This window comes from Zygotorulaspora mrakii, chromosome 3 (genome assembly GCF_013402915.1).
Source record: "Zygotorulaspora mrakii chromosome 3, complete sequence".
NCBI classification, from domain to species: domain Eukaryota; kingdom Fungi; phylum Ascomycota; class Saccharomycetes; order Saccharomycetales; family Saccharomycetaceae; genus Zygotorulaspora; species Zygotorulaspora mrakii.
Genome location: NC_050721.1, coordinates 429391 through 456725, shown reverse-complemented (window position 1 = coordinate 456725; position 27335 = coordinate 429391). Strand labels below are relative to the sequence as shown.

The 27335-nt window shown below is 37.9% G+C and overlaps 14 protein-coding genes and 1 non-coding gene across 15 annotated transcripts; 6 read left to right on the top strand and 9 right to left on the bottom strand.

The window, feature by feature from the left end:
• Positions 1 to 271: 271 nt before the first annotated feature.
• Positions 272 to 1147, top strand: RER2 (ditrans,polycis-polyprenyl diphosphate synthase; the record flags this gene model as incomplete). The annotated part of the gene is made up of 1 exon (XM_037287716.1): positions 272 to 1147. One exon carries the CDS (start codon positions 272 to 274, stop codon positions 1145 to 1147), a length of 876 nt encoding a protein of 291 aa, XP_037143611.1.
• Positions 1148 to 1247: 100 nt separating this feature from the next.
• YRB1 (Ran GTPase-binding protein YRB1) lies at positions 1248 to 1871 on the bottom strand (the record flags this gene model as incomplete). The annotated part of the gene is made up of 1 exon (XM_037287715.1): positions 1248 to 1871. One exon carries the CDS (start codon positions 1869 to 1871, stop codon positions 1248 to 1250), a length of 624 nt encoding a protein of 207 aa, XP_037143610.1.
• A 1115-nt stretch (positions 1872 to 2986) lies between these two features.
• HG535_0C02310 (alpha,alpha-trehalase) lies at positions 2987 to 5203 on the top strand (the record flags this gene model as incomplete). The annotated part of the gene is made up of 1 exon (XM_037287714.1): positions 2987 to 5203. The coding sequence occupies one exon, from the start codon at positions 2987 to 2989 to the stop codon at positions 5201 to 5203; it is 2217 nt and encodes a 738-aa protein (XP_037143609.1).
• Positions 5204 to 6318: 1115 nt separating this feature from the next.
• On the top strand, positions 6319 to 6639 carry ECM15 (Ecm15p; the record flags this gene model as incomplete). Its single annotated transcript, XM_037287713.1, has 1 exon — positions 6319 to 6639. One exon carries the CDS (start codon positions 6319 to 6321, stop codon positions 6637 to 6639), a length of 321 nt encoding a protein of 106 aa, XP_037143608.1.
• Positions 6640 to 6817: 178 nt separating this feature from the next.
• Positions 6818 to 7216, bottom strand: HTB2 (histone H2B; the record flags this gene model as incomplete). Its single annotated transcript, XM_037287712.1, has 1 exon — positions 6818 to 7216. One exon carries the CDS (start codon positions 7214 to 7216, stop codon positions 6818 to 6820), a length of 399 nt encoding a protein of 132 aa, XP_037143607.1.
• Positions 7217 to 7750: 534 nt separating this feature from the next.
• HTA2 (histone H2A) lies at positions 7751 to 8146 on the top strand (the record flags this gene model as incomplete). Its single annotated transcript, XM_037287711.1, has 1 exon — positions 7751 to 8146. One exon carries the CDS (start codon positions 7751 to 7753, stop codon positions 8144 to 8146), a length of 396 nt encoding a protein of 131 aa, XP_037143606.1.
• A 179-nt stretch (positions 8147 to 8325) lies between these two features.
• Positions 8326 to 9627, bottom strand: RMD1 (Rmd1p; the record flags this gene model as incomplete). Its single annotated transcript, XM_037287710.1, has 1 exon — positions 8326 to 9627. One exon carries the CDS (start codon positions 9625 to 9627, stop codon positions 8326 to 8328), a length of 1302 nt encoding a protein of 433 aa, XP_037143605.1.
• Positions 9628 to 10016: 389 nt separating this feature from the next.
• Positions 10017 to 10754, top strand: NHP10 (Nhp10p; the record flags this gene model as incomplete). Its single annotated transcript, XM_037287709.1, has 1 exon — positions 10017 to 10754. The coding sequence occupies one exon, from the start codon at positions 10017 to 10019 to the stop codon at positions 10752 to 10754; it is 738 nt and encodes a 245-aa protein (XP_037143604.1).
• A 135-nt stretch (positions 10755 to 10889) lies between these two features.
• UTP20 (Utp20p) lies at positions 10890 to 18374 on the bottom strand (the record flags this gene model as incomplete). Its single annotated transcript, XM_037287708.1, has 1 exon — positions 10890 to 18374. One exon carries the CDS (start codon positions 18372 to 18374, stop codon positions 10890 to 10892), a length of 7485 nt encoding a protein of 2494 aa, XP_037143603.1.
• Positions 18375 to 18710: 336 nt separating this feature from the next.
• On the bottom strand, positions 18711 to 20546 carry MCD1 (kleisin alpha; the record flags this gene model as incomplete). Its single annotated transcript, XM_037287707.1, has 1 exon — positions 18711 to 20546. One exon carries the CDS (start codon positions 20544 to 20546, stop codon positions 18711 to 18713), a length of 1836 nt encoding a protein of 611 aa, XP_037143602.1.
• A 764-nt stretch (positions 20547 to 21310) lies between these two features.
• Positions 21311 to 21790, bottom strand: ATP16 (F1F0 ATP synthase subunit delta; the record flags this gene model as incomplete). The annotated part of the gene is made up of 1 exon (XM_037287706.1): positions 21311 to 21790. One exon carries the CDS (start codon positions 21788 to 21790, stop codon positions 21311 to 21313), a length of 480 nt encoding a protein of 159 aa, XP_037143601.1.
• A 1184-nt stretch (positions 21791 to 22974) lies between these two features.
• Positions 22975 to 24003, top strand: MED2 (Med2p; the record flags this gene model as incomplete). The annotated part of the gene is made up of 1 exon (XM_037287705.1): positions 22975 to 24003. One exon carries the CDS (start codon positions 22975 to 22977, stop codon positions 24001 to 24003), a length of 1029 nt encoding a protein of 342 aa, XP_037143600.1.
• A 145-nt stretch (positions 24004 to 24148) lies between these two features.
• PTC1 (type 2C protein phosphatase PTC1) lies at positions 24149 to 24982 on the bottom strand (the record flags this gene model as incomplete). The annotated part of the gene is made up of 1 exon (XM_037287704.1): positions 24149 to 24982. The coding sequence occupies one exon, from the start codon at positions 24980 to 24982 to the stop codon at positions 24149 to 24151; it is 834 nt and encodes a 277-aa protein (XP_037143599.1).
• A 598-nt stretch (positions 24983 to 25580) lies between these two features.
• On the bottom strand, positions 25581 to 26894 carry RPT2 (proteasome regulatory particle base subunit RPT2; the record flags this gene model as incomplete). Its single annotated transcript, XM_037287703.1, has 1 exon — positions 25581 to 26894. One exon carries the CDS (start codon positions 26892 to 26894, stop codon positions 25581 to 25583), a length of 1314 nt encoding a protein of 437 aa, XP_037143598.1.
• A 159-nt stretch (positions 26895 to 27053) lies between these two features.
• HG535_0Ctrna5S lies at positions 27054 to 27135 on the bottom strand. Its single transcript has one exon. It is a non-coding gene; the product is annotated as a tRNA-Ser (tRNA).
• Between the last annotated feature and the right edge of the window lie 200 nt (positions 27136 to 27335).

Here is a 27335-nt window from a genome sequence, read left to right as displayed (position 1 = left end):
TGAAGGAGGTTTATTGCCCGCCAAAAATGTCAGTTTTGCCTTTGTCAAAATCCGATGAGAAACAGAAAATTAGGACAGTCGAATCAATTACTGAAATAAAACAAATCGGCGAACTCAAGTATAGTTCTGTGAATTGATTTTGGGTTAGAGACCCACAGAATCTAAAGCGCAGCTCAATCAGAACGGCACGTAAGACTAGCTTGTAAACACTACGTATTTTTGGCTTGAAGACCTCGCACTCCGTTGGGATAGCATTTCAGGGTTGCATATCATGGATGGGACTAACAAGATGCCAAGATGTTCCTCAATATCAGAATGGATTAAAAATACACTCTCGCGAACACTGAAAGTTTCAAATTGTATCCCAAAGCATGTCGGGTTTGTGATGGATGGAAATAGACGATATGCCAGAAAGAATGAGATGGAAATAAAAGAAGGCCACGAAGCCGGATTTGAGAGTATGAGTCGCGTTCTAGAGCTCTGCTATGAATCCGGTGTTACTACTGCAACTGTATTTGCTTTTTCTATTGAAAATTTCAACAGAAGTGCAAGAGAAGTCGATCTATTGATGAAACTAGCGCGTGAGAAGATTAGACAGATTGCAGAACACGGAGAAATGGCACAGCGCTATGGTATACGAATTAGAGTTATTGGAGATCTAAGTCTCTTACCAAAGAACGTTCTGAAAAGTATAGAGGAAACCACAGAATTAACTAAAGCAAACAGCAGAGGTACACTTAACATCTGTTTTCCATACACAGGGCGTGAAGAAATATTTCATTCGATAAAGAAGTCGATAGAAATAGCCACCGATAGCCAGACGATCACAGAATCAATGATTGAACAACATCTATACACTGGAGAACTACCGCAGCTGGATTTACTGATAAGAACAAGTGGTGTAACGAGATTGAGCGATTTCATGCTATGGCAAGTAAGCAATAAAGGTGTGGTGATAGAACTCTTTGATTGCCTATGGCCTGAATTTGGACCAATGAATATGGCGTGGAGTTTACTGAAATTCGCCTTTCGAAAGTATTTTTCTGTAAAAGACAATAAGTTGGAGGAGGACTACGATGAAGAAGACGAGGAACAAGAGGACTCTGTAGATAATCGTGAAGCATATTCAGTGAAAAAGAATATGTAATTTAAAAGACTGCAACCAAGAGATTTTTGTCTTTTTTGAAAGAATTACTTTATTATAATGATTAGTATAAACTCTAAAATTGAATCTTATGCGATATTTATTATTTTTTGTTTAATTCTTGAGCTTTTTCGAATTCTGCCTTGAATTTATCAGCATTTTCTTTACTGCCGAATCTAATCGCGAATGTGAAAGGTTCAGCTTCACCTTCTGACACGTCACCAGTACATGCATAAACCCATGATCTGTCTGAACCAACATTTGGCTTTAAAACATATTCGGGAGCGATCAAGTGATTAGCACAGACCTTTAAAGTCTTGTCTCTTCTCATAAGTAATCTAACTTTCTTCGTTGATTTGTTTTGAAGGAATTTACAGTCACCAGTGCCCCTTTCCTTCCATTCTTTAGCTTCAGCATCGAATCTGAATAACTTTGCTCTGACTTTGAATAACACCTCTTCATCTTCTTCAAAAGTTTTAACATCAACCTTTTCTAAATGAACAATTGGTTCAAAATGAACATCTGGTGATTCTGGTGATTCGTCCTCATCCTTCTTAGTAAAAGGCTCTTTGCTTTCTTCCTCCTTAGTCTCCTCTGCAGTTTCTGGTGCATGCGCCTTTTCAGCTTTTTTACCGCCAAACATAGAAAAAACTGATGAGGTTGGTGGCTTTGGAGCAGATTCCTCCGTCTTTGCTTCAACTGGTTTAGTGGTAGTCTCTTCGGTCATTTTTGCCACTGGTCACTCGTTCTTTTCCTGATGTTGATAAATAAATGGTACCTTGAAGTGCAAGAGTTAGTACAGCGGGCGAGAAAATACCAATGTTTGCGATAAGAAAGATTACCTTTGAACCTTTTTAGTGCCGAATTAACTATTTCTTGTAGATACCATCAACTGGTTTAAAAGAACATAAAAGAAGGAAGATCGAAACTTGAAATTTTTGAACACAAATATACTCTTTAACGAGGACCATTCTCATTTTTGTATTCATCGTTTCTTCGCGTTGTCTTGAATGTCCTATTTTTGGCGATATCCATAAGAAGCTACAGCTATACTAGTCAAGGAATGGCGTGAATTCAAGGAATGGCGTGAATTCGAGGAATGGATGATACGCGTGAGCCCGCATCCATGTTTATTCCCCTTTCTATCATTGGCATATGTTTAGAACACTTGACTCACATACTGACCATGTAGATCTTGACACCCCGTCTCCGTTTTTTGCTGAAATTGTAGTACTCACTACAATCAATGTCGGCATCACCATTGCGCGGCATTTGCTAAGTAAGCTGCGTTTATTTCAGTTCAACATGAGATTTAGCAAATGAGTTTTCTCTCGAGCGAGGGGGAGAAGTGTGCGCTGAGAGTAAGAACGATAGAAAAATAGCTGTTGAAATTATCGTATTCAAGAAGGTTGATTCATGTCCTTTATTGCAAAAGATTCTTACGAAGTCATTCCTCAGATTGATGGCGCTACGAGTGGAGAGATATACGAGAGTATTAAAGTTAGTTTTCAATCTGAATATATACTATCGAAAAAGACCGCAGCCGCCGAGACAAATATTATCCAAACGGAAAAGTATTGAGAAAAGAAAAACACAAAAGCCGGGTTACGTGTGTGAAGTGATTAGGGGAAGGAGAGCTGAAAAGAAAAAATCTATATCAGTATTAGTATCATTGTTCAAAGTAGTTAATTGCTGTTCTTTTTATATACTTTCGGTTTTCATTTAGAACAACGGGTATATAAAAATACGGATTTGTGATCTCTCTGACTCGTCAAGATTCAAACTTGAATTATTTCTGCAGATACTAGAAGCAAAAACAAATTAATCAACTCGGGAACTGTGATGTCAGCAACAAGAACCAGGAGATCCTCATCAAGGGGATTCATGGACCCTTTCTCTGACGCGGAAGTTTATTATGGGCCGATCAATGATCCTAAGAAACAAAGCTCTCAGCGTGCTTTTAATCGTTCTAGAGCATTTAGCGTTTTTGAAAATACATCCACCGACAAGAAATCCTTCGACGAGACCTATTCATTGCAAAGACGTGGATCGGAAGATGACTCTTATTCGAGTAGTAAGGGAAATCGTCGCTTCTTTATCGAAAACGTTGATAGCACATTAGAAGAGTTGTTGAGAACAGAAGACACTGATAGGAACTTTCAGATTACTGTTGAAGATAACGGTCCAAAGGTTATGAAAGTTGGAACTAGTAATTCAGGTGGTTATAATACTATTAACGTCAGAGGAACTTATATGCTCTCTAACCTTTTGCAAGAACTAACTATTGCTAAAAGTTTGGGCAGACACCAAATCATCTTAGATGAAGCAAGGATTAATGAGAACCCGGTAGCTAGGCTGTCAAGATTAATTTCAAAACAGTTTTGGGATTATTTAACAAGGAGAATCGATTGTAACAACATTGCCAAAATTGCAAGTGATACAAAAATTAACACTCCTGAGGCCAAAGTGCCCAGGATTTACATTCCCTACAACTGCCCAGAACAGTTTGAATTCTATAGTAAAGCCTCCAAAATGCATCCATCTTTAAAATTAGATGTCCAGTATTTACCAAGCAATATTACTCCGGAATATGTTAAATCGATCAACGATCGTCCAGGTTTATTAGCGTTAGCAATGAGGGAATGTATAGATCCCGAAACTGGCGAAAAATCCCTAACGAGTTACCCATATGCTGTTCCAGGTGGTAGATTCAATGAATTATATGGTTGGGATTCTTATATGATGGCGCTTGGACTATTGAAAAATGGCAAAATCGATGTCGCCAAAGGTATGGTTGAGCATTTTATCTTCGAAATTGAACATTATGGTAAAATTTTGAATGCAAATAGAAGTTACTATTTGTGTAGATCACAACCACCATTTTTGACTGATATGGCATTACAAATTTTCAAAAGAATAGGAGGTGAAAATGATCCGAATGCTGTTGCTTTCTTGAAAAGATCCTTTCAGGCTGCTATCAAAGAATATAAGACTGTGTGGGTCGCATACCCTAGACTCGACTGTGATACAGGTCTATCCTGTTATCATCCAGATGGATTAGGTATTCCGCCAGAAACTGAATCTGGTCATTTTGATGCGGTTCTCAAGCCTTATTTGAATAAATATGATCTACCTCGTGATGAATTTATCAAAAAGTATAATGATGGAAAAATTATTGAACCCTCGTTAGATGAATTTTTCTTACACGATCGTGGTGTTCGAGAATCAGGCCATGATACAACCTATAGATTTGAAGGTGTTTGTGCATATTTAGCAACTATTGATTTGAATTCTTTGCTTTATAAATATGAAAGGGACATCGCCGACGTTATACAAGAATTTTATGCCGATTCATACGAAGATCCTAACGATGGTACAGTTACAGATTCTGCACACTGGAGAAAACTAGCGGAGAGGAGAAAGGAAACAGTCACAAAATACATGTGGGATGAGGAATCTGGATTCTTCTTCGATTACAACGTTCATGTAAAAAAGAGGACATTTTATCAATCTGCAACAACATTCTGGTCTCTATGGTCAGGCTTGGCAACCGATGAACAAGCAAAAACTATGGTGGAAAAGGCTCTACCTAATTTAGAAGTTTTAGGGGGCTTGGTGTCATGTACCGAAAGTTCAAGAGGAGAAATTTCACTTCTTAGACCCTCTAGACAATGGGATTATCCATTTGGATGGGCTCCCCACCAGATTCTAGCATGGCAAGGTCTCTCTAACTATGGTTTCAAGGGCGTAGCTACCCGATTAGCTTATAGATGGTTGTTTATTATGACCAAAGCCTTTGTGGACTATAATGGTATAGTGGTAGAGAAATATGATATAACTAAAGGTACTGATCCACATCGTGTTGTTGCAGAGTATGGTAATCAGGGAGCAGATTTCAAAGGTGTCGCACGAGAAGGCTTTGGATGGGTTAATTCCAGTTATATTCTGGGATTGGAGTATATGAACAATCACGCAAAAAGGGCATTGGGGGCCTGCATTCCTCCTGTGCCATTCTTTAATAGTTTAAAACCCTCAGAGAAAAAACTTTATGCCCTTTGAATCAATTCCCCCCCAGCCTAACATTTTGATCAAAGAAAATTCATTATAGAAAGAGCCTTTCAGAGGGAGTAGCAAGGCAAGTAATAACTTCGGCAATGAATTAGGTATTTAGCTAAGTAAACGTCATGGGAATTTTATATTCATCGTATGGCAGCCGACTGTCACTTCAAATGTCGCGCGCGACGTCAAAGTCTTGTTTAAAGGGCAGCTCAGCCTTATGTAAATACGATGGCAATCTCTTTCTGAGCTGACTATAGCCTCAGTGCTTAAAATACGGTAAAATAAGTCTGGCCGGTATCGCCTTTCTTCAGTCTCCCGCTGAATTTTTTTGCGTCCAATTCTTGTTACAGGACGCTCAGCATAATAATACATTCTTACGAGACTAAATCGTTTCTTCAACAAAACCCAATTTTCTTCCTTCGGAAGAGCCAAACAAAAAAGCATTTTAACAATTTTTAAACTTAACAATAAATAAAACATAAAATAGAATTATAGAGCTACTAAAACGTTTTAGCTGTTTTATAATAAATATTAAAAAATAAGCTTTAGTATAAATATTATATTGATTTGTCATGTGATTAATTTGTCCACAGAATACCACTGACATGATGAACTGAAACTAACTGCATTTAACATCTGGAATACTAAAATATATTTTACGATGTAAGAGGTATGTATTCACATTAAATCTTTATAGATCGATATTGCATATAGTATTATGGTTTATGTATTTATTTTAACATTTTGGTCGCATAGATCCAAATTCTGTGTATTATTACTTGTTGAAAATGATAAATATATAATATCATACACATAAGTTGCTGACATAAAAACAATCAACAACAATTTGAAGCAAATTATATGATATAAAAAGTAATAAAACAAATTAAGAACAGGCTCAAAGTCCAAGTAGATGTCATTGTCGAAATTTGCATGTATGACCAGAGATTTCTGAAATAATATCATATGTAACGACACTGTACGGTGGTGTTCAATGATTGAATCACGATTGTTGTCCCTTTTTTTAGTCAATGTATTAAGGAATGAGAAATCGGGAGTGGTAAATTCATATTTTATTATCTCTTTAATAATATTAAATAAAAAGCGTTAGAAAGATGCCAAAAATATATTGTTTAGCCGATGTTTGCATGGTACCCATTGGGACTGGCTCAGCTAGCGTTTCTGATTTTGTTACTCTAGTCGAAAAAAAGATCCGTGAGAGCTCTCTAAAGAGTACTCTTCACAGTGCAGGTACAACAATTGAAGGGCCATGGGATGATGTTTTCAAATTATTAGGTGAGATTCATGAGAATGCTCACGAAAATGGATACGTAAGGATTCAAAGTTCGATGAGAGTAGGAACCAGAACAGACAAGCATCAAACAGCTCAAGATAAGGTTGACACCGTTTTGAAAAAACTGGGTAATACTGATTAACAAAGCTTCCCTGAAAAATCCTTCGTTTAAATACTTTATTTTCATCAGCTTTACCTATTAGTATGTATATAGTGAGTTATATAAATACTTTATTAAATTACCTGTTTTAATAAATTGTAATGCCCTATAATATTACAAATCCTATCATTCCATCAGTTTAACTTTCCATTACTCAAACTTAAGCTTGAGAAGCAGCAGAGGAATATTTGGTCACTGCTCTTGTACCTTCAGAAACAGCATGTTTAGCTAATTCACCCGGTAAAATCAATCTTACTGCTGTCTGTATTTCTCTAGCTGAAATGGTGGATTTCTTATTATAAGCTGCCAATTTTGAAGCTTCAGTAGCAATTCTTTCAAAAATATCATTCACAAAAGAATTTAGAATAGACATTGATTTTTGAGAAATACCAGTATCTGGATGTGTTTGCTTCAAAACCTTATAAATGTATGAGGAGTAAGTCTCCTTTCTGACCTTACCTCTCTTTTTAGCATCTGGCGCTGATGCAGTTTTCTTAGCAGCTGGTTTCTTCTCAGCTGGTGCCTTGGAAGCAGGTTTTTTCTCAGCTTTACCGGACATGTTGTTGTTATTTCGATCTGGAGCGGTACAGGAGCGAAAAGTTATTGATAATTTTAATAACAACTAATCCAATAGTGGCGCTTTATATAATAGTTGTTACCTTGGCCCTCCAACTGTTGTCACTTCTGAATCGTGTCATTCTGAAAACGCGAAATGACAAGGGCGAAATTTCTGGCACGCGCTTCTGCACTTTTGAGTGCGGATGAAGCAACTTTTTGCGAAAAAACTGGTCCACAGATTTTTTTTGGACTCGGACTGAAACTTTCACAGAAAAGCTAAGCGCGAAAATTTGAGAACAGTTTATACAGTATGTCTTTCGAATAAGCAGTTTTAGCATTTCAAACAGAACACCAGGATGTGGTACCATGATGAACCGCTCGAGCATATATAAATCAAGTCAGACGTCTTATTTCTCTCTTTGGAATGAAAAGGTTCTATTTTTCGTGCAATTAACATTGTAGTTTCCTCCTTCATAATTCTTGTTTGAATTACTTGAAGCAAATCAATAACTTCTACATTAATAAAGATATAAAAATGTCCGGTAAAGGTGGTAAAGCTGGTTCTGCTGCTAAAGCTACACAATCGAGATCTGCTAAGGCTGGTTTGACTTTCCCAGTTGGTAGAGTCCATAGGCTTTTGAGAAAAGGTAATTATGCTCAGAGAATTGGTTCTGGTGCTCCTGTGTACTTGACAGCAGTTTTGGAATATTTAGCTGCTGAAATTTTAGAATTGGCTGGTAACGCCGCAAGAGATAATAAGAAAACAAGAATTATCCCAAGGCATTTGCAACTGGCGATCAGAAATGATGATGAATTGAATAAATTATTAGGTAACGTTACCATAGCTCAAGGTGGTGTTCTGCCAAACATCCATCAAAACCTTCTACCAAAAAAGTCTGCAAAGACAACGAAAGCTTCTCAAGAGCTGTAAGAAAAATGGCTTCAGAAGAAGACACGAAAAAATTTTAGGCTATTGCTTAACGCGGTTGGATGTATAAGGTTTCATTGATACATTAATATGAGAGGAATCATATTTTTTTACGATGTGTAGTTTTATTTTACTACTAAATGTTTAATGTACAATAATATTAGTTTTTTTAAGTTATTTTCTCATTTCTTGTTAGATACCAGATCAACGCCGATATTTATTATAGATATGAAAAGCTCAACGCCAACCAATATAATAACGATATACTCCAAATATTCCTCATGCGAGTGCCCTAATTGTTCTTTCAACATCTGTAACAGATCAGAAATAACTTCAAGTCTCTGATTCAATAAAGCTACTCTTTGATTTATCTCTAAATAACCTCTTGTAGCATGGTAAATTGGTTCCAGTTGTGGTTCTGACCACATAATTTCAGGAGAATCAAGTACTGATCCATGTAAATTAATATTTATTCGCAAGATGAACAGTTCCCCGATACTTTTCATAATATCTTCTTTACTCATTGACACTTTACCACTGGATGCGATTTCTTGAGGAATGTCTTGCGTGTCTTCAATAGTATTGTCCACCAACTCTTCAAAAAGGGAAATTTTAACACTCTGAGCAATGGCATGAGATATTGAAAGCTTTATCATATAGTTGGATCCGTCTCTTAAGGTGATGAAATCGTTATAAATTCTTGGTTGATAACTTTGAGTAACATAGTAGTTAAATTGTTCAACTTGAACATCTTCTACTGCCAGCTTTTCTTTTTCAAACCTCTCAAGATCGTTAAGAAATGCCTTCTCCTCTCTTTCTGTGAAACCCCACAATACTATAACCCCATATTCAAAAATAAACAAATCTGGCTGCTTATCGCTGACATTGATTTCACCGCCTTCATCATCCAATCTGATCACGTCTTCATGTTCAAATCTTTTGTCACCTCTCCAATCGTTGTACATGAATGGTGTATAAAGGCACTCATCAAATAGTTTTGGATGTGTATGATGTAACTTTTTACAGTCTTTTAGCCAGCGTATTAAATCTCTCATATGATAACTACTAGAGGTGCAGTATGCCGTGGCTCTTGGTAGTAAATGTCTATGCCCTTTGCCTAACTTTTCAGCATCTCGCCTGGCAGGCTTATCCGTTATTCTGTCCACTTGTGAATACACATCTCTATCACGCAATTCTTGACTGCCATTATCCCTTTGAAATGGTTCCTCAGGCAACAATTTTAGTTTCTGTGCTGTCCGTGAAGTTCTTTGTGCGCCCGCTCGCATTTGTTTCTCTGGCACCTGGCCCTTGGGAGTTCCTGCGATTCCGTACCCATACTCAGCAGTCTTCGATCTGCTTTTGGGTAGATTTGAAGGAATATGACCTGGAGGAGCTTTTTTATCAGAGGACGATCGTCCCACCGTACTAGACAGCGGCATTTGTATCAAAGGCTCTAGCTCTTTTCGATTTCGAATATCTGACATCTTGATGTGTGAGTTGCCAATATATCGCGTCTATGAGTAAGTCAACTGTAAGTATAATAATAAAGTTGAAGCTCGAGGCTCATCCAAAGCTCTATGTATTACTACTTATCTGTCCCCATTAAAGTAGTTGAACATCTTTTTGTTCGGGCTCGTGTTAATCATATGAAAAAAGCGGGAAGGGATTTTGGAAGAACGTCATGTTATAACAAATAAAATTTGAAAAATGCGACCTGTTCAATTGGTGCTGTCAAGCGACAAAAGCACTAAAGAATTTAATTTTCAGCATTTGGAATTCAATAGCGATTATTACGAGTGTATTTTCAGATTGCGAGATACTACGTTTGTCCTTATATCATTTGCAGGTCGAGTTTGCTAATTGAGGTACAGCAATGGCAGACAATGACTTGAAACGGAAAGTTGATAATTTGAAGGAGGGAAATGAGGTATTGGCACTTGCCATACAACGCACACGACTCTCCGTTAAGCGTCTTAAGTTGGAGTACAGTGTACTGCTTGAGAGGTTAGAAACAAGAGTGGAATCAGATCCAGAACTGCGCTATCAAAACCCACTGCCATCTTTAGAATCGTTCAAGAAAGAGTTATTGATGAAACCGCATAAAAAATCGAAGAATAAAAGACAAAAGGCAAAACATAGGGATCCAAACATGCCTAAAAGACCGACAAATGCTTATTTAATCTTTTGTGAAATGAACAAAGAAAAAATGAGGGAAAACGGCTCTCAAGATGTCACACGGGATTTAACGGAAGCTTGGAAAAGCTTAAGTGAAGATGACAGGAAACCATACTATGAACTGTATAACGAAGATCGAGAAAGATACCACAAGGAAATGGAAATATACTCATCGAGAACCGGCGATGCAAGAAACAATGAAGATGGAGAAGGAGCAGAGGGAGAAGAAGAAGAAAGAGTGAGTGAGGAAATTAAACGTGAAGAAGAAGAAGAAGATGATGAGGAGGTTGAAGAAGAAGAAGAAGAAGAAGAAGATCTTGGTGAGGAAGAAGAAGAAAGATATCCTGAATCAGAAATAACACAGCTAGAGGAGGAAGAAGACGAAGATGAAGAAGGAGAAGATGAGAGTGCAGACGTACTAACAAGCGAGATATAGAGAGTAATGCAAGCCATATTTCGATTTATCTTCATTGTGTAAAATGCAAAAGTAAACAAAATGTAATATATACATATCTAGCTAAAAATGCGTAGAACATACAAGCAAGAGCGAAACTATGCAATATTGATAGAATCACATTCTACTTTTTCTATTCTTCCTTTGATAGTAGCCGTTTTCGTCTTTCTCGTGTTTCCTTGTTTGCCTAGATCTAGCATGTTTCCTCAACTTCCGTTGTGCTGCTGCTTCAGGATCTGTCACAGCAAGTATAGACCGCTTTACTTTACGTTGGCGTCTTCTCTCCATCACATTTTGCTTCACGTTGGCATATGCGGTGGTGAAATCAGAAATGGACATCTTCGTTTCAAGGATTTGCAAACATTCTTGGGAGATAGTGCGAAGTTCTAGTTGTTGATTCGTTAAAGAGATGCTGTTGTCATACTCCACATATACGTATAGTGGTAAAATAATCTTCTCAGCTTCCGCGTTCAAAGCTTCCTCATTCAGCATCTGAATGAGCAGGGCAAACAGTTGAATGCATGACTTTTTTGACATGAATGAATCGATAGGGTTTTCTTCACTTCGAATTATCGCACTTATTTTTGTTATCACAAAATCAATGGGATTAGTATAAGCTGTTTCAAAACTACTTCTCTCATTTTTTTGAATATATGCCGTATTATTTTGCTTCCAGTAGTTGCAAATTGTGACTAAAGTCTTTACCGAAGTAGATGCGAGCTCTTCGGAAATTGAGGGAGCACTTAGTTGGCGCATAATTTTGTATGCTATCCTTTGTATTTCTTCATCGGAAAATGGTACCTTAAATTTGCTAGCATTGCAAATCAGATGACTTGCAAGTCGTGCTGCTGCTTGACGTACCCAGAGGTGAGGATACAGTAAACAATCTATTACACTGCTCCACGTTCTCTTGATACTCTCCTGATAAATGATTTCAGAGTCTCGACAATATACAGCAAACAAACTCAAGGCAGAATAAACCAGCTCCCATTGACTTTCAGAATCTGAGTCAGTCTGACCAATGATAGACTTGACACGCGTCAATGCTAGTTCATCCAAGGTACTGTTGTGACCAAGACCTATGCTGGTCACATATATTTTGAAAATTCTAAGACCAAGGCTTAAGAACAAAACATCATGAGACTGGGATAACCAAGCGATAATGTATTTGTGTATTATATCGAGGTCTGATTCATTGAGCTTTTTCAGTAAGTTTGACAGTAAAATAGTAGCCATTTCTTGGCAACGAAATGCATCATCATTGAAGGCTACATTAGAAAGACCAACAAAAAGTGAAGAGGACAATTTTGTAATCAATGCAGAGTTTGCTTTAGTAGTTATAAGATTGATCAGTTCCATGACAGATTGTCTACCCTCTGGGGAAGGATACTGTAAGTTATCGACCATGAATTTGAATTGCTTTTCCAGGCGTCCTCTGCTTTGATCATATTCCATAAGAAATTGGTAAAAAACACTTCTTGAGACGTCCCGTATTTCTTTTGAATGATTAGTGACCATTATTTCTTTGACAGTATCAAGAACATCATATAATTCTGGCAGAACGATATGCTTGCTTACTAATGCTTTCAAAAAATTGAATGCAAGTCCTTGCTTGTTGGGCTCATTTAGATCGGGGAGAATTCTTGATAAAACATAGCTCAAAGCTGTCTCTTTAAGCTTGATGTCCTTGTGACGAATAATAGCCGCAAGAAATTTAAGCCCCAATTGACATAGCTCACTGACAGTTGATGGTGACTCCTTAATAATATTCAACACTTTTCTTGCGTAATTTTTGAAAACACTCTCTGAATCATCGGAAAAGTCTAGTTTTACAAACAATGCTAAAAGTTTGAAAGCACTGGAGAGTACTGCCTCGTTATCAGAATCTAAAGACTCTCTCAAAAGAGGAACAAAACCTTCTAGGTAGGCTACATCCAAAAGTTGCCTATGCTTAACCAAAATCGCTTGTAGCAAGTCCAATGCAAATTTTTGCAATGTCGTATTGACCAGTGTTGTTGTTTCATTTTGGACGCGAGAAAGTTTAGCATTCAGATTCACTAAAAAAAACTCTTTACTTTCATCCACTTTGGCTGACGAGACATAAGCCTTTCTAAATTGCTCATTTTGTGATTGTAAGTATATTTCATGACATAAAGTTAGGGCATTGATGGAAGATCCTTCCGAATTTTTCTTCAACCCTAAGCTGAATCTTCTTAAAAGCTCGTTCAGTTTATTTTGGCTCTTCAAGTTGATTCTCTCATGTAGCAAAGCCCTGACAGGATTAATCAAAGTACCAAAAACGGGCAAGGTGACGTTAGATGCCAAAATTTCTGCTGTGTCGTAGCTTTTATTAACTTTGACTTCTTTCACCTTTGTGCTATAGTTGTCAGAGTCCTTTTCCAAGCCCGCACTTCCAAAGATATCTTCCATTATTATCTTCACAAGCATTGAGGCCGATGTGTCCAAATCTGAATGGTTTAGTGTCTCACTTAATGTAGTTAACACGTAATGGACCGTATAACTTAAAACATGGATTTGAGACCCTCTTTTCAAAGCGGATGTCAATTCCTTTATTATGAATGACAAGTAATTAGAGCCCAAGCTAATGGTAATTTTTGCGAGTGACTTCCTAGTCGCATCACGAAGCTCTTCAGACTTACTTCTTAAAACTTGACATAAACTAGTCAATATTCCAGGGAGTAAAGAAACTGTGTCTTCCTCTTTCAGACCAAGTATTAAATTTACAAGAGCTTCCGCCAGAGGTATACGGGCAACAATTGTTTCTGTGTCTCTTATGTCTAAAATTTTTGATAAAGTGGGTAAAATCTCATTAGTTATAAACTTTCGAGGTTCCTCAGATTTCGTGGGAAATTTTCTAAGACCATTTAGTACCTCATTCGTATCTTTTACTGAACACATCGTATTTTTCAAAGAAAATGAGATTTGCGCTATTAAGCCAACCACTTCTTTAACGTTATCTGTCTTTGATTTCAGAAGAGAGATGTACCGCCTGAACAGGGCCTTGTATTGGTTCCATGTCATATAGTTAGAAAGAGCTCCTACTGTAAGTAATGCTTCATTGCCAATGTTTCTATATTTTTCCTCTCCAGAGAAAATATAATGTTCGATAATAGGCAGTAAATAATGTGCGATACTATTACCTGATAAATCTTTGCCGAATTCTCTTAATCTCCTGATTGCCCTTAGACGACGGTGCAGCTGAATGTGATTGACATTCGAAAAAAAATTTGCTTCTTCATCGCCATCGAACAAAAGAACTTGCATATCATGCAGTTCTTTGAAGGGTTTGCCATTTGTTATAATGTAAGCAAGCACAGATATATATTCACTTTGAATTTCTTCAGAGTACCTTCTCAAACCAGTACGTATATGTGGCAGGACACCATCCTGAATCAAACTCAATCGTGCTTGAGATGGGCCTTCCTTAGCTTGTACATTCACATAGTCAACTAGTTTAAAAAGCGCATGTGACGCGTTCGTTCTAACTGCCATTTCGTCCGGATCGTTCAGAAAGAAGAGACAGTTGGATATCACTGGGAGCCATTCCAATTCGGTATATTCGATGTAGTCTTTTTCGATAAATGACTTAAAAGCTGTGAGCATTCTCGGAAAATCGTATTCCTGCATGCGACTGCTCGAGTAAGAATTTAAGTCATTGATAAAGTCTGATGCCTTCTTCATGGCGGGAAAATTATTGGCAAAGCCTCGAAAAACTTCATTGAGCTGCTCCCTGATTTTTCTGTCTGCGTACGTTTGGTATAGTTTTGCACTTGCTTTGTAAAGATCTTCAATGTCATTCCAGGGACATGTATACTCTCCAAGTAACATAGATAGTATCTTGAGCACTTTTACTACTTCCTGTTTGTTGATACCTTTGAAGCGATCCTGCACGATTGACGTCAATGACGTCACCAAATACCTTTGCGTTTCGTTGTCCTGGACATAGCCTGATTTAATAAGGTTAAGTAGCAACTCCGTGGCAATTGAAACATATTCCGGATTTACTAGCTTCTGGAACAGACGCGGCAAATGCTGCAAACTAGATGCACCAATAATTGTTACAAGTTCAACATAAGAATCATTATTCATAGGGGACAAAACAATATTGTTAGCTGCAACCAGTACAGTGCCGATTACTTCATCTTTAGTATTTTCGTTTGAAATCAGCTTCATAAAAGCACTGGGGCAAGAATAGTTATCGCAAAACAAGAATGGATACATGTCCGGATTGGTTGACCAGAAAGAAATCAGTTTCATTATGGACGATACCTGTTGCAAGTTCTCGCTTTCAAACTTTTCTATTCGAGGACTCATAACAACGGTATAAATTTCTTCGAGATATTCTAAAAGCGTTGAAGGATCACCACTATTTTCAAATATTGTGTTCAAACACTTCAAGGCTTGCTGCCTTAGGTTGCTGACCATTTTAGCCATGTGTGCCTCTTTATCCTGTTTATTCAAATCGTGGTATGACATTGCTATACAATACAGCAGTGGCCTCACAGTCGACACTATAACATGAGAGCATCGAGAGCCTAATACTGTCAATGAGGAATTTAGGATATTAATAAAGCCCAGCATTCTTCTCATCGTGATCAAAGAGAACTCACCTTCCTCAATTTTATATCCATTCTCGAAGAAATATTTATAGTTGATTTTGTCATACCCTAGCTGTAAAAACTGAGTAATGTAAATATCACTGAAACTTGGTAGAGAGGATATAACTGCGTTTCTTCTAGTTTTCTTGACCCCACTGGTGTTTGGTGTTTGTGCTCTACCAAAGAAAATTCGAATCACATAGGGCATCAAGATAAAATCATCATCATTTTGAATAATGCTCGAGTTAGAATTTGTGAACATGTTTGTTATTTCATCGTTGAATAAGGTATCATCTAACAAATTTTTTAGATTATCTCTGTATTTTACAATAGTAGGATCACGATATGCCAACAAACCATCTAAAGCCAAGCGTTGAACTTCTGTGTTTCTGCTTCCCAGTAATACTAGAAACCTTTCATGAACTTCACTGGATTTATATATCGCCTTGATATTTTTGAATTTGCCAATAACTTTCAACAAAGTATTTCTGTCTGCTTCAGTCCAAGTTGCAGCACTCTTGAAAATAACCTGTTCCTGTTCTTGTCCTTCGAATATCTCTTCCAATTCCGCTTCATTGAACAGAAATGGCACAATATCTTTAGAATGACGCTCTACCAGTTGCGGTAGCAGTAACATTATCTTCAAAACCTGGCTCCTCAACTGAGCGGAAACTTCACCATTCCCCCTTCTCATTTTCATGAGATGCAGCAAACTGGATTCAATATTTTCGCAAAATTCCCAACCCTTCGAGAACAACTGTATAGTGTCATTAAAACGAGAAATGCTTGAGCTCCATGAAACTAGGTTATTATCAAGGGCCATAGGTTGATCTGGATAATTAAGGGTAAACGTTTCATCTGGATATCTTAACGTGTGCATGAGCAATTCCCAGACAAGACCTTGATCCTTGCTATACATCTTAGGAATGACTTCATATATTCCTTCCCAGACGGGCGAAAACCGTACTGTCAACAGACCAAACAAATGCTTGAACAATATGTTATTGACAATCATATCAGACTCATATTTGTAGTATTGAGATTCTATGCTTCTGATTCTGGTAGTAATATCACGAGCATTTTCAAGCGTCAAAGGGATTTGTTCAATGATCTGAGATGATTTCAGAACCTCTGGAAATTCCTTATTTTGGAATTTAAATACTGTCTTCAGCAACTCAAATGTTCCGTTGCGGATCTTTGTCTCCGGTAATAGTAGATTATCAGATAAACATAACTCAACTTTTCTGCATCTGAATATCTCTTCCAATTCACTTGTCCCTTTCACGGTGCTTAAAAGACTGTTCAAACCATTTACAAAAAATAAGCTGTCTTGAAGACTTTTGAGTCTATCTAGAATAGCTTTGACGCAGCCAACGAACTCCTCATGAGTTCTAAAAAAAGTGACTTCTAGTAGTGAGCCTAAAATGTCTTTTTCAAAGTCATTAAAGCTCTTTTGTGCCAAAAAAAGCCTCACTAAATGACTCGTGACTCTAGATATCTTTGGATCTGCCAACAAAGATGAGTGCTTCAATATAATGATATTCCACTGCATTTCGAGAAGAGTATCATGAGAAACTATTGATGAGAGGGATCCCAAGCTAGTTAAAGCCGCCTCGCGAAATTTGTTTGGAATAGATATTGTAAATCTGTTGGAAATGGAAGGCGTCCCTTGCATGTCCAACAAGAATAGAGCTATTTTCTTCCCATTTGTCGCCCAATGCGAATCAATATATTTTTGTAAATACTTGCTGCCATTGTAAGTGAGTAATCGTTCAGTTGTGAAACCTAATGTCGCTTTGAAAAAATTGATAAAATGATCCGGATGCGCGGCTAAAAAGTACTCAAAAAAGCTCCTGTGGTAGACGGTTAGATGTTTAACATCACAATTACGCATTAAAGCCGCTAGCAAAAATGCAATTGCGTGTGGATTGATACTACTACTCTCTTGTGAAATCAGCTTGGTGGTTATTGACATAATATCTGACCAAGAGTCAACTTTTCTTCCACTCTCTGAAAATACTAAAGTTGACAGAATGTGCACGATTCTCTCATGCTTTTCATCTGCTAAGTTAAGAGCAAGTTCCGCAGTGATATCTTTATAGAGAGGTGCCAAATTGCCTTGGGATGCGTGATTAGCAATTCTAATCCATATATCGCAGAATAAATCAGCGGTAGTACCAGTATTTCCCTCCTCTAGAACAGAGTTCAGAAGAATATTCAGGATCATTCTGGACTTGGAGTGTAATGCTTCTGCCGTAGAAAGAAGGGATTCAGAAAATAGTGTCAGTAAACCTTCATAGAAAGATTCAGAGTCTTCATTCTGTAAACGGTCAAATGAATATGAAACGAAACACTTAAGACTTTTGGATGAGGATTTGCGAATCAAAAAAGATAAAGCCTCAGCCGAAAATCTTGAAATATATTCTTTTGAATGAGATAATAGCGGGAAGAGCAAACTGAAAGTCGGTACTAGATCTTTAGTCAAGTACTTTGAGAGGTACTTGAAAATGTAAGCTAAACAATTAAAACCCCATTCGAAAATTTCTGCTGAATCCAGTATTTTTGCTTCATCCAACAGGCCTATTAACGAAATAAGAACTTTTTCGTAAAACTGTAAAAAATCAGGACCAATGTCGTGGCAAAACTGCGCCAACAAATCCAATAAAGGCTGTAAAGATGTCTCCTCATGTTTATCGATATATTTTAATAATGTTTCTAAAATCTTTTCCTCGTGATAAATAAGCTGTGGTAAGGTCTGTATCATTCCGTCAACTTCTTCACCAAACTTAGTAAAGCCAGCACTCAAGTTTCTCTCCTTCCATTGCTCAAAAGAGGTCAAGAAATGACTTGACTCTACAGAATCATCATCAACACGTTTTTGTAAATTTCTTAACGGTTCAATTCGTAGATCATCAATTTTGTCTTTGAAAGAAGAGTATCTGTACCTTTTCCCTGCTCTGGCAGTACCCCTTTGTTTGACCATCGCTGAAAATTGTATTTGAAATCAGTTATGGCTCTTTAAAAGGCAAATGGGAACAAAGGATGATACTATTGCGTTTTATTGAATTAATGTCTGTCTCTCTCTACTCTGTAGCGTGTACATGTTTTTTTCGATGAGATGCGACAAAGCTCATCGTTTTTTTGCAATTCTGAAAATTTTCGAGCCGCCCTAAAAAATAATACTGTACGAATCTTTCCAGACGAGTATTTCAGTGATCATCCATCAGATCATCATATAGACAGCCATGGAGACGCAAACAGTAAAATGTCCTTTAGTTATGTAGTTTCTCAAAAGTATGTGCAGTAAATTGATATAAAATTAAGCCGAAATGAATTTTTCATAAAGAGGGGCTCTTGTTTTTATGGTGATATCCTCAAAGGCCATCTGTTGATCAAGATCAATACAACCCGCTGTTGCAAGAGATAACATCTCAAAAAACCCCTTGCTGGCTTCTCTTCTTGAAATACCTGCTACGAAGTCACCACTTACTTCCTGTGCTTCATGTTTTGCCACTAAAACATTGTGGAAGGTTATTGAGTTGTTATCTATAAATTCCGTTCTCAACAGTTCAGCCATGTATACTGTTGATTTGGAGGCTAGTTCTCCAGTGTTCAATCGTATTTTTTGTGTCTGGGTAGTTTGATATTGAGTTGAATGATGTCCTTCTTCTGTGTCTTCAACTGCCTTTACGTAGCTGTCGCTGCCTTCGTCTATTGGCGGTTGACCGATATCTGCATCGATTGGAATAAAATGGTCGCTGTCTTCGGAATCGTCACCAATTTGACTACTATTCGCTATGGAGCTTTGTAATAGGTCATCATTTATTCCTAGTGATATATCTAGCACAGGATCTTCTATTAACTCATCCTGCAGAGTTTTGATCCTTTTAACTGGTTGATGGGATAGGAAATTACAGAGGGCGATCGTAGGAAAACCATCTGAACAATTCTTGAAATCTTCCAGAAGCCTTTTCTTTGTTACTCTGGGGTTTTTGCTAGAAGTGGAATTTGTACCAGAATCCTGTGCAGTCATCGTAAATCGTTTAAACTCTTCATCATTCAGCTCTGTTTCATTGTCCATCTCTATTTTTGTTACATCAATCAATGTGCTATTTTTAGCTACTTTTGACCTCTTCGCAAGGTAAGCCATCCCTGGACCTGTAGTCGAAGCGTTTTGTTCAATGTCGTTACTTTCGCTATCCGACTGTTGATCCAGCGGCTCTTTATCTATGTCTAACTCAAAGCCAAAATCCACTGTTGCATTATTTGAATTGCCAGCGACCCGTCTACCTATTTCAACAGATATATCAGACACCGATTCATTATCCTGCTCTTTCCTAGCTTCATTTTTTTCAGAGACGCCTAAATCCCATTCGCCACTATTTGGATCCTCTAATGGGAAATCATCTTGTGCAATAAAGTTCTCGGGCTCATTGAATTCACGATTCGAGCTATCGTTTCTTGAATTTTGAAGCGAGGTCTGTCTTGTACCTTCTTCCCATGTTTTTGACGATGTTATTGTGTTACCGATATCTAAATCGAAATTCAGATCCAAAGCAGAAGACTGATGATATTCAAGCTCTTCATCTGGATTGAATCTTCTACCAACTTCTAGTGACGTATCCCATGGTGCTGCGCCTTGAACTTTTCTTTCCATTGAATTTTCGGTTCCCATCAATCGGTTCCTTTCTTTCGAAACTGGTTCAAATAGAAAATTTAAATCAGGCGGTACTAGGACTTCTCTCTCAGTAACTGCATCTTCTAAAACCAATTGGTCGACACGGGCAATTGTATTTGTCTTACTCAAAGTAACATTAATTCTTTGGTTAGCTTTAAAGAGCGATGAAATTTTCGTTAGAGTATCTTTAATGTCATTCAACAGAAACACTGTTTGCTTCGAATAAACGCGAACAATTCCTTGTAAAAGGTCTCCTGATGTATGCAAAGTAATATGTTCCAATTCACCGGAGTTCCCATTATCCGTTTCACAGCCGGACACTTTAGCAATTTCATCAGCTGATTCAACGATGCTTGTTTGGAGGATAGAGTTTCTAGGCAAATTTGACATATTAGCAGCAAGCCATATTTGTGCCAATGGTCCTGTCTTGGTCGATATCCTTACAGTGGTATACGGTCCTCTTGTCGAGTGGGGCATATTGTATATTATTTAGCTTTTTTTTGTAGCAATGTGGTGCAAATGAACTAGCAAAGTGATTTTAAGCAATATTCTTTCAAGTAGTAGTCAATTGTGCAATTCTATATAATGAAGGACTTTTTAAATCATTCTAGCGGACCGCGCTAAAGTGAATACGAGTTTCACGAAAGGTACTTAGAACTTTGATGATGCAATTAACGCGTCTTTTAGAGTTTACATTCGCGCTTCGTAAATTGTAATATCCAAATTTTCGCGTATTTCACTTTGAGAGCGACGACGCCAATAAAGTAAAAGAGCATGATAATATCATCGAGACATATATGTACTCGTATCACATCACCTCGCATCAGATATTCATGCTGCACTATCAAAGAAGCAAGCATTTTTTAACTTGAAAAAAATGGTAGCGCTAACTGAAGCAATATGCTACCCATATTGTAATTGAATCACGCTTTGAGGAGTGTTCCATCTGGATACGAGAAGAGCAAATGGCTCTAGCAATAGCTTAGCTCCTGCGTCAAAAACTCATATATCTTCGACTTAATACACATTGCGCATGCATTCGTTCGCAAACACAACGCTGAACTATCTTGACTTACTACAATATAATGAGACGTCAAGTGTTATACATATTGAATCATTCAGTTTCGTATGTACTAGACACAAAATGAACTTTTCCTGTCAATTTTTAGTTTTTTATTTACCTGTTTCAATGATTGAATATAAAGAGAAATTGCTACTGTTATATCTCGAAGATCTCAATTTTATTTGAGAGCAGCTTGTAAGGATTCCAAGACCTCAACTTGAATAGCCGCTTCAGCCGCAACTTTCTCATCCGAAGAGTTGATGTTTTTGTTGGCTTCGCTTAACAGAGACTTGACGTTTTCTTGTGAAAAGCTCTCCAATGGAAATGCCTCAACGGAAGTGATACACAAAGTAGAGTCCGGTTGAACAGCAGCGAAACCGCCGGAAACATAGTATTTCTTGCTAGATGTTCCTTCGAAGACTTCAACCACACCGGAAGAAAGTTGTTCAACAGTTGGAACATGGTCCGCTAGGACACCGATACGACCACTTTGTACTGGTAAATTCACCTGTGTCACTTGTGATCCAGCAAATAGCGTTTCGTGAGGTAGCGCAAATTGCAATTTTAGCACATTTGATGTGGCTGCCTCTGCATATGAACGTTTAGCCACTACATTCATGGATCTTGTTATAGTCTTTAGAGCATTCAAACGGAACATATTGATATTTTGACTATGCTGAAATCGAGGGAAAATGAAAATAGTCTAAACACTAGTAAGCACCAATTATTCTTGTGATGAGCAGTGTGCTGCAAATGAATAGTGGAAAAGATACTAGCCTACCCGTTGTAATTATTCAAGCACGATAGCCGACAGGGGTCTCCTCCAGTCCAACAGTGTCGTTCAGCTGCTCTCTGCCATTGCCAAAGCTGGGCTTGAGCGAGGAAAAGACCGGCAAAAAAAAAACACTAATTTCATACAGTTACCCGCTGTAAAAAGGAAATAAAATACGATGATTGGCTAGAGGTTCTAAGCGCGGGTAACTAATTTGATTTTGTTTATATTGGTATTAGCGTCGGCAAATAGCCGCTGAAATGAGGATAACCACTGACAGATTGTCGTTTCATTGAAGGATTCTGTGTGGTTACAGCTGTTTTTTCTCGAGGGTAATGCTCACAGTGCAACTCTCATTGCTTCAGGCGCTTTCCTCGCCGACGGCGGAGTCTAGCCTTGATATTACGAAGATAGCTGTAGCAGTGCCTAAGGTATGTATGAAACAGCCGTTGATCTTTTTTTGATTGATTGTATTGGAAACTTTCAAGAGTGTCCCAGGTTCCTTTAAAGGTAAATAACTTGTAGCGTTATATTACAACGGGATCACACTTACGGCAAGGTTGTTTTTTGTCACAAGCGAATGCAGTGGCCTCGAAAAGGGCAAAAAGTATGCTGGGTTTGCAGAGCTAGAAAAATCAGTATCCATGGTCTAAATTATGGATTGGAAAGCAAGCGTGCACAATTGCTTCCGTGTTGTATGGTTATTTGCTGTTTCTGCTTGTGCTACAGCCTCGAGTTGAGATCCGCGGCGAGAAATGAGAAAGAGTGGGAGTGAATTGAAAGAGATGCAACTACTTTAATCAGCTGTGCTTCACTTTTACTACTATAGACGCAGCCCTGACAATCTGCTCTAACATACAGTTTCCGTTGTCTGACGATTTCAGGTGTCATCGGGGTAACAACTTGCCGATTTCCATTTCGCAAGACGAGGCAGGGTAAGCAAAGCCGATTTGTCAAAATGCAAGCATGCGTAAAAAGAAGTTGAAATTGATCGGCGCAAGAGGCGGTTGCTGTGGAGTTTAAAGTTTGAACCAGCATATCCTGCTAGCAGCTTTGCGCCTTCAATACCCATGGCATTCGCATCGGAAAATGCGAGCATCCATAGTCCTCTTCAAAACTCAAGTCAAATCTCCCCGCCAGTTCATAGAAATAAACTGACTAAATGCTTTGATGACATTATGAAGATCGCATCCGAAATGATGGTACAACAGCAATTGAAGACAGTTCAGTTAGACGCTTTGGTCGTCAATGGATTCAGCCAAAGTCAGCAAAGACAACTGGCAGAAAAAATTCACTCTTTTCATGCTATTTTAGATGATTTAGAAACAACGCTATCAAAGAGTAAAAGTTATGTTCAAACGGTACATGATATTGGATTAGAGAAGGAAAGACAAAAGCAGAAAGAGATGGAGGAAATCAGAATAAAGCAAGAGAAAGAGGAAGAGCTAAAGAGGCAGCAGGAAGAGCTGCAAAAAAGAGCGCAGGAAGAGGAGGACCAACAGCAAAATGAACAAAATAAGCAACAAACTCAATTGAATAATTCAGATTCAGATTCTAAAGTGGACTTTTCAATGGCTACACCACACGGTCTGCTGGCAGATTTTGGAAAGAATAATACTACCGATATTGATATCACAGGTGCAATAGCTGCCAAAGATCTTCCGATGAATTCCCCTACAGAACTGAACGGAGAAGCACAGTCGACAAAGCATATTAGACAATACTCTGCCCAACAAACACCCGGTCTTGACCAACAATCGTTGCAAAATGGTTCAGATGATCTAGGTATGAATATGAATATGATTTCCGGTTTAGATGGTGGTGAATTAGATATGCCCGATTTTAACGCTAGAATGAACGAAAATAATAATGGAAACAATTCAAATAGCAATGATGGTATGCCATTAGCTGAAAACTTTGAGCCATCTTCGTCAGAAAACAATAAAGATGTTACAGCTTTGAATAATACATCTGCAGGAAATAATCTTGATGATAATGAGGATGATTATTTAACATTGAATGACTTCAACGATTTCAACATTGATTGGAATACTACTGGTAACCCCGCAGATTTAGATCTGAATGGATTCAATATATAATATAGTTCTTTTCTCAAAGATTAGCCTCCTTTCATATGCAGAGCTGTAGCCTATCTTGAGAATGTAGTTAAGATGATGCCAAGACGAATCCATGCAAATCCGGGTATTATGAAATTATGCAAATCTTTATGTATTCGTAAATAGTTTATAGACATACAACCATCGCCGTTACGTTATCTGTGGTTCCATTCTCTAAGGCATACCTAACAAGTGTTTTCGCGGCTTCATTAGGTTCCTTTATATCTTTGATAATTTCACATGCTTCTTGATCATCTATGACATCCCATAGTCCATCACATGCTATTATCAAGAATTTATCTTCATTCGTTATTTCAACACTTGTCGTGAACGGGTTGCCAACAACAAGACCGTCAAAGAATTTATCACCAAGAGACCTTGTAACAGCCAACATACCATTAACTCGACTTTTCATTATAAGTCCACCCGCCTGTTCAACTCTTTGCATTTCTAATATATCAGAAGCTTTGTGATCATATGTTAGTCTTATACTCTGACCATTTCGAAACAATACTATCCTAGAATCCCCCACGTTTGCTGTATATAGTTTTCTTTTATGTTCATTCAACTCAGGGGACTGCTCAGGTACACCATCTGGTAATTCCCATCTCAACATACAAACGGCTGCCGTACAACCACTATTACCAGGTAATTCAGAATTTATTTCTTGATCTACGCGTAAGAAAGAACGGTTCATGACATTCCTTACATCGTCTGTCTCGTCTTCGAGCAATAACTCTTCAACAACTCTGTGTAAATGAGAGCCGCACCATTTTGAAGCTTGCGAACCAGCATGACCATCAAATATTGCAAAATAACCCCAATCTAACCTCGATGCAAAATTTTTAACATAGGTATGAACATCTTCCATAGTTTTGCGAAATTTTGAATTTTTATTCTCTGCGACACCGACCCGATAGCTCAATTGGTATTGATCGCCATGTTTAGCGACAGGACTCATATTGCTGTTTGTTATTGACTCTCACTGTATGATGGTAAAGAGTGGAACAGCCTTCACCTTATTGAATTGTCTGACGTGTAATCGACCAACCGAGATTTTCCAAAAATAGAACACAGTCTTGCCTGAATATCACTAAACCAACTTCTTGAATTTGAATATATTGCAGAGAAGTTGATCTTATAACACTCTACTAACTCAAATAGACCTTTAAGACAGGAGTAATATGATATATCAACCAACGTTGGGAGGAAATAAACAAATAGACACTAATGGAAGGGAAGGGGAGTACAACTTTATGAAAAAATGACAATCGCAACCGATAACTCTATTCTCTAGGGTTCACAAGAAGAGCTCGAATCAAATTATGTGGATGTTGACAATTTTTTGACTTTTCTGATTTGTTATTTATTTTGATATTTTTGGTGCTCGATATCAGAGAGTTTGAACTTAAAGGATTCTTTAGATAACCTGAAAAAAATGAAGAATGAAAAAAAAAACAAAGCGGGGGGAGTTACGAAGCAAGAGTTGAGGAGAGAAAAAGGGACAAAACATGCATTGGAATAGATATTAAATGCAATTTCGATATTTAATTAAATACTTATAAGTATAAACCCTCAAGATTTTCTTCAACTTTATTTTTCATTACACGTTCTTTTGCTTGCTTAAAATCTTCCGCAGTAACTTGCATTCTTCTCTCTCTTAAAGCTAACAAACCTGCTTCAGTACACATCGCTTGAATGTCTGCACCAGATAATTCATCCTTTGATGTTACTAATTCTTCAAAGTTGACATTTTCGTTTAGGTTCATCTTTGAAGTATGAATACTCAAAATTTTTCTCTTTGTTGACAAATCTGGACTTTCGAAAAGGATTTTACGATCAATTCTCCCCGGTCTAATTAAAGCAGGATCAAGACTTTCGATTTTATTTGTTGCCATAATGACCTTAACATCACCTCTATCATCAAACCCGTCTAATTGATTCAGTAATTCTAACATTGTCCTCTGAATCTCTCTCTCACCACCACTATTTGAATCATATCTTTTTGTACCAATAGCGTCAATTTCATCAATGAAAACAATACTTGGAGCATTTTCTGCTGCAACCTTGAAAATCTGTCTACAGAGACGTGGACCATCACCAAGATATTTCTGAATTAATTCGGAACCAACGATTCTCAAAAAAGTCGCAGAGGTTTGATTTGCAACTGCTTTCGCCAAAAGAGTTTTACCTGTTCCCGGTGCACCGTACAGTATAACCCCCTTGGGTGGTTTTATGCCCATTTCCTCGTACAGTTCTGGATGAGTTAATGGCAGCTCGACAGCCTCCTTGATCTCCTGGATTTGATTTTCAAGACCTCCGATATCACTATAGTTTTCGGTCGGGGATTTATCAATCTTCATCACAGAAATCATCGGATCCGTGTCGTCCTGCAAGACACCAACAATTGACATTGTCTTGTGATGCAAAAGTACAGAACATCCCGGCTCTAGAAGTTCTTTATCAGCAAACGACAGTATGGAAACGTAATAGTCTGGCATTGTTGGGCTTGTGACAATTGCGTGGTCGTCGTCGATAATTTCCTCTAAAGTTCCGATGCTTAACGGATTACCTCTGATTTCCTCCAGCTGCTTTCTTTCTTCTTCTTGTTTTTTCTCAAATGGTTTAAGGATCTCTGAATTCGTCACAAACTCCTCTTCTAACAGTAGATGGTCTTTGATTCTCTCAACTCTTAGAAGCTTCAGCTTACAACGGGTTGACGGGTTTATATTTGGTAATTTCTCAGCTGTTGCTGGACCGCCTCTTCTTTTCTTCCTCCCGAATCTTGATTGAACTGGTGGTTCATATTTTGGCTTATCCTTGTTACTATTCTTTTTTTTTTTATCTTGACCAGCAGATACTCCTTGTCCCATGGTAACTACGATGCTCCTGTTGTATCTGTATCTGTTGTATCGTGTCGAACTTAGTTTTGTATTTGCCACCCGGGGGATCCTTTAGAGGTTTTGCCATATCCAAACTGCCGGAATATTTGTAGAGCACATCGGAAAAAACTGCATAGAACAAAAAAAAAACGACAACTGCAGGACTCGAACCTGCGCGGGCAGAGCCCAAAAGATTTCTAATCTTTCGCCTTAACCACTCGGCCAAGTTGCCATATCAACCGTGAGATAAAGGAGGAGAAACAAGAACTAACACCTTAGTAAGCTCCACGTGAGAGTCATGTGACCGGATTCAACCACCTTCTCACAATACACCATAATGCTGCCTGACATTCGCCAATACTAAGAGCTTTCAGAATCCATAAGCCCCAATACCAACCCTTACTGCGTGTCTCGAAACTACTCGGTACGAAT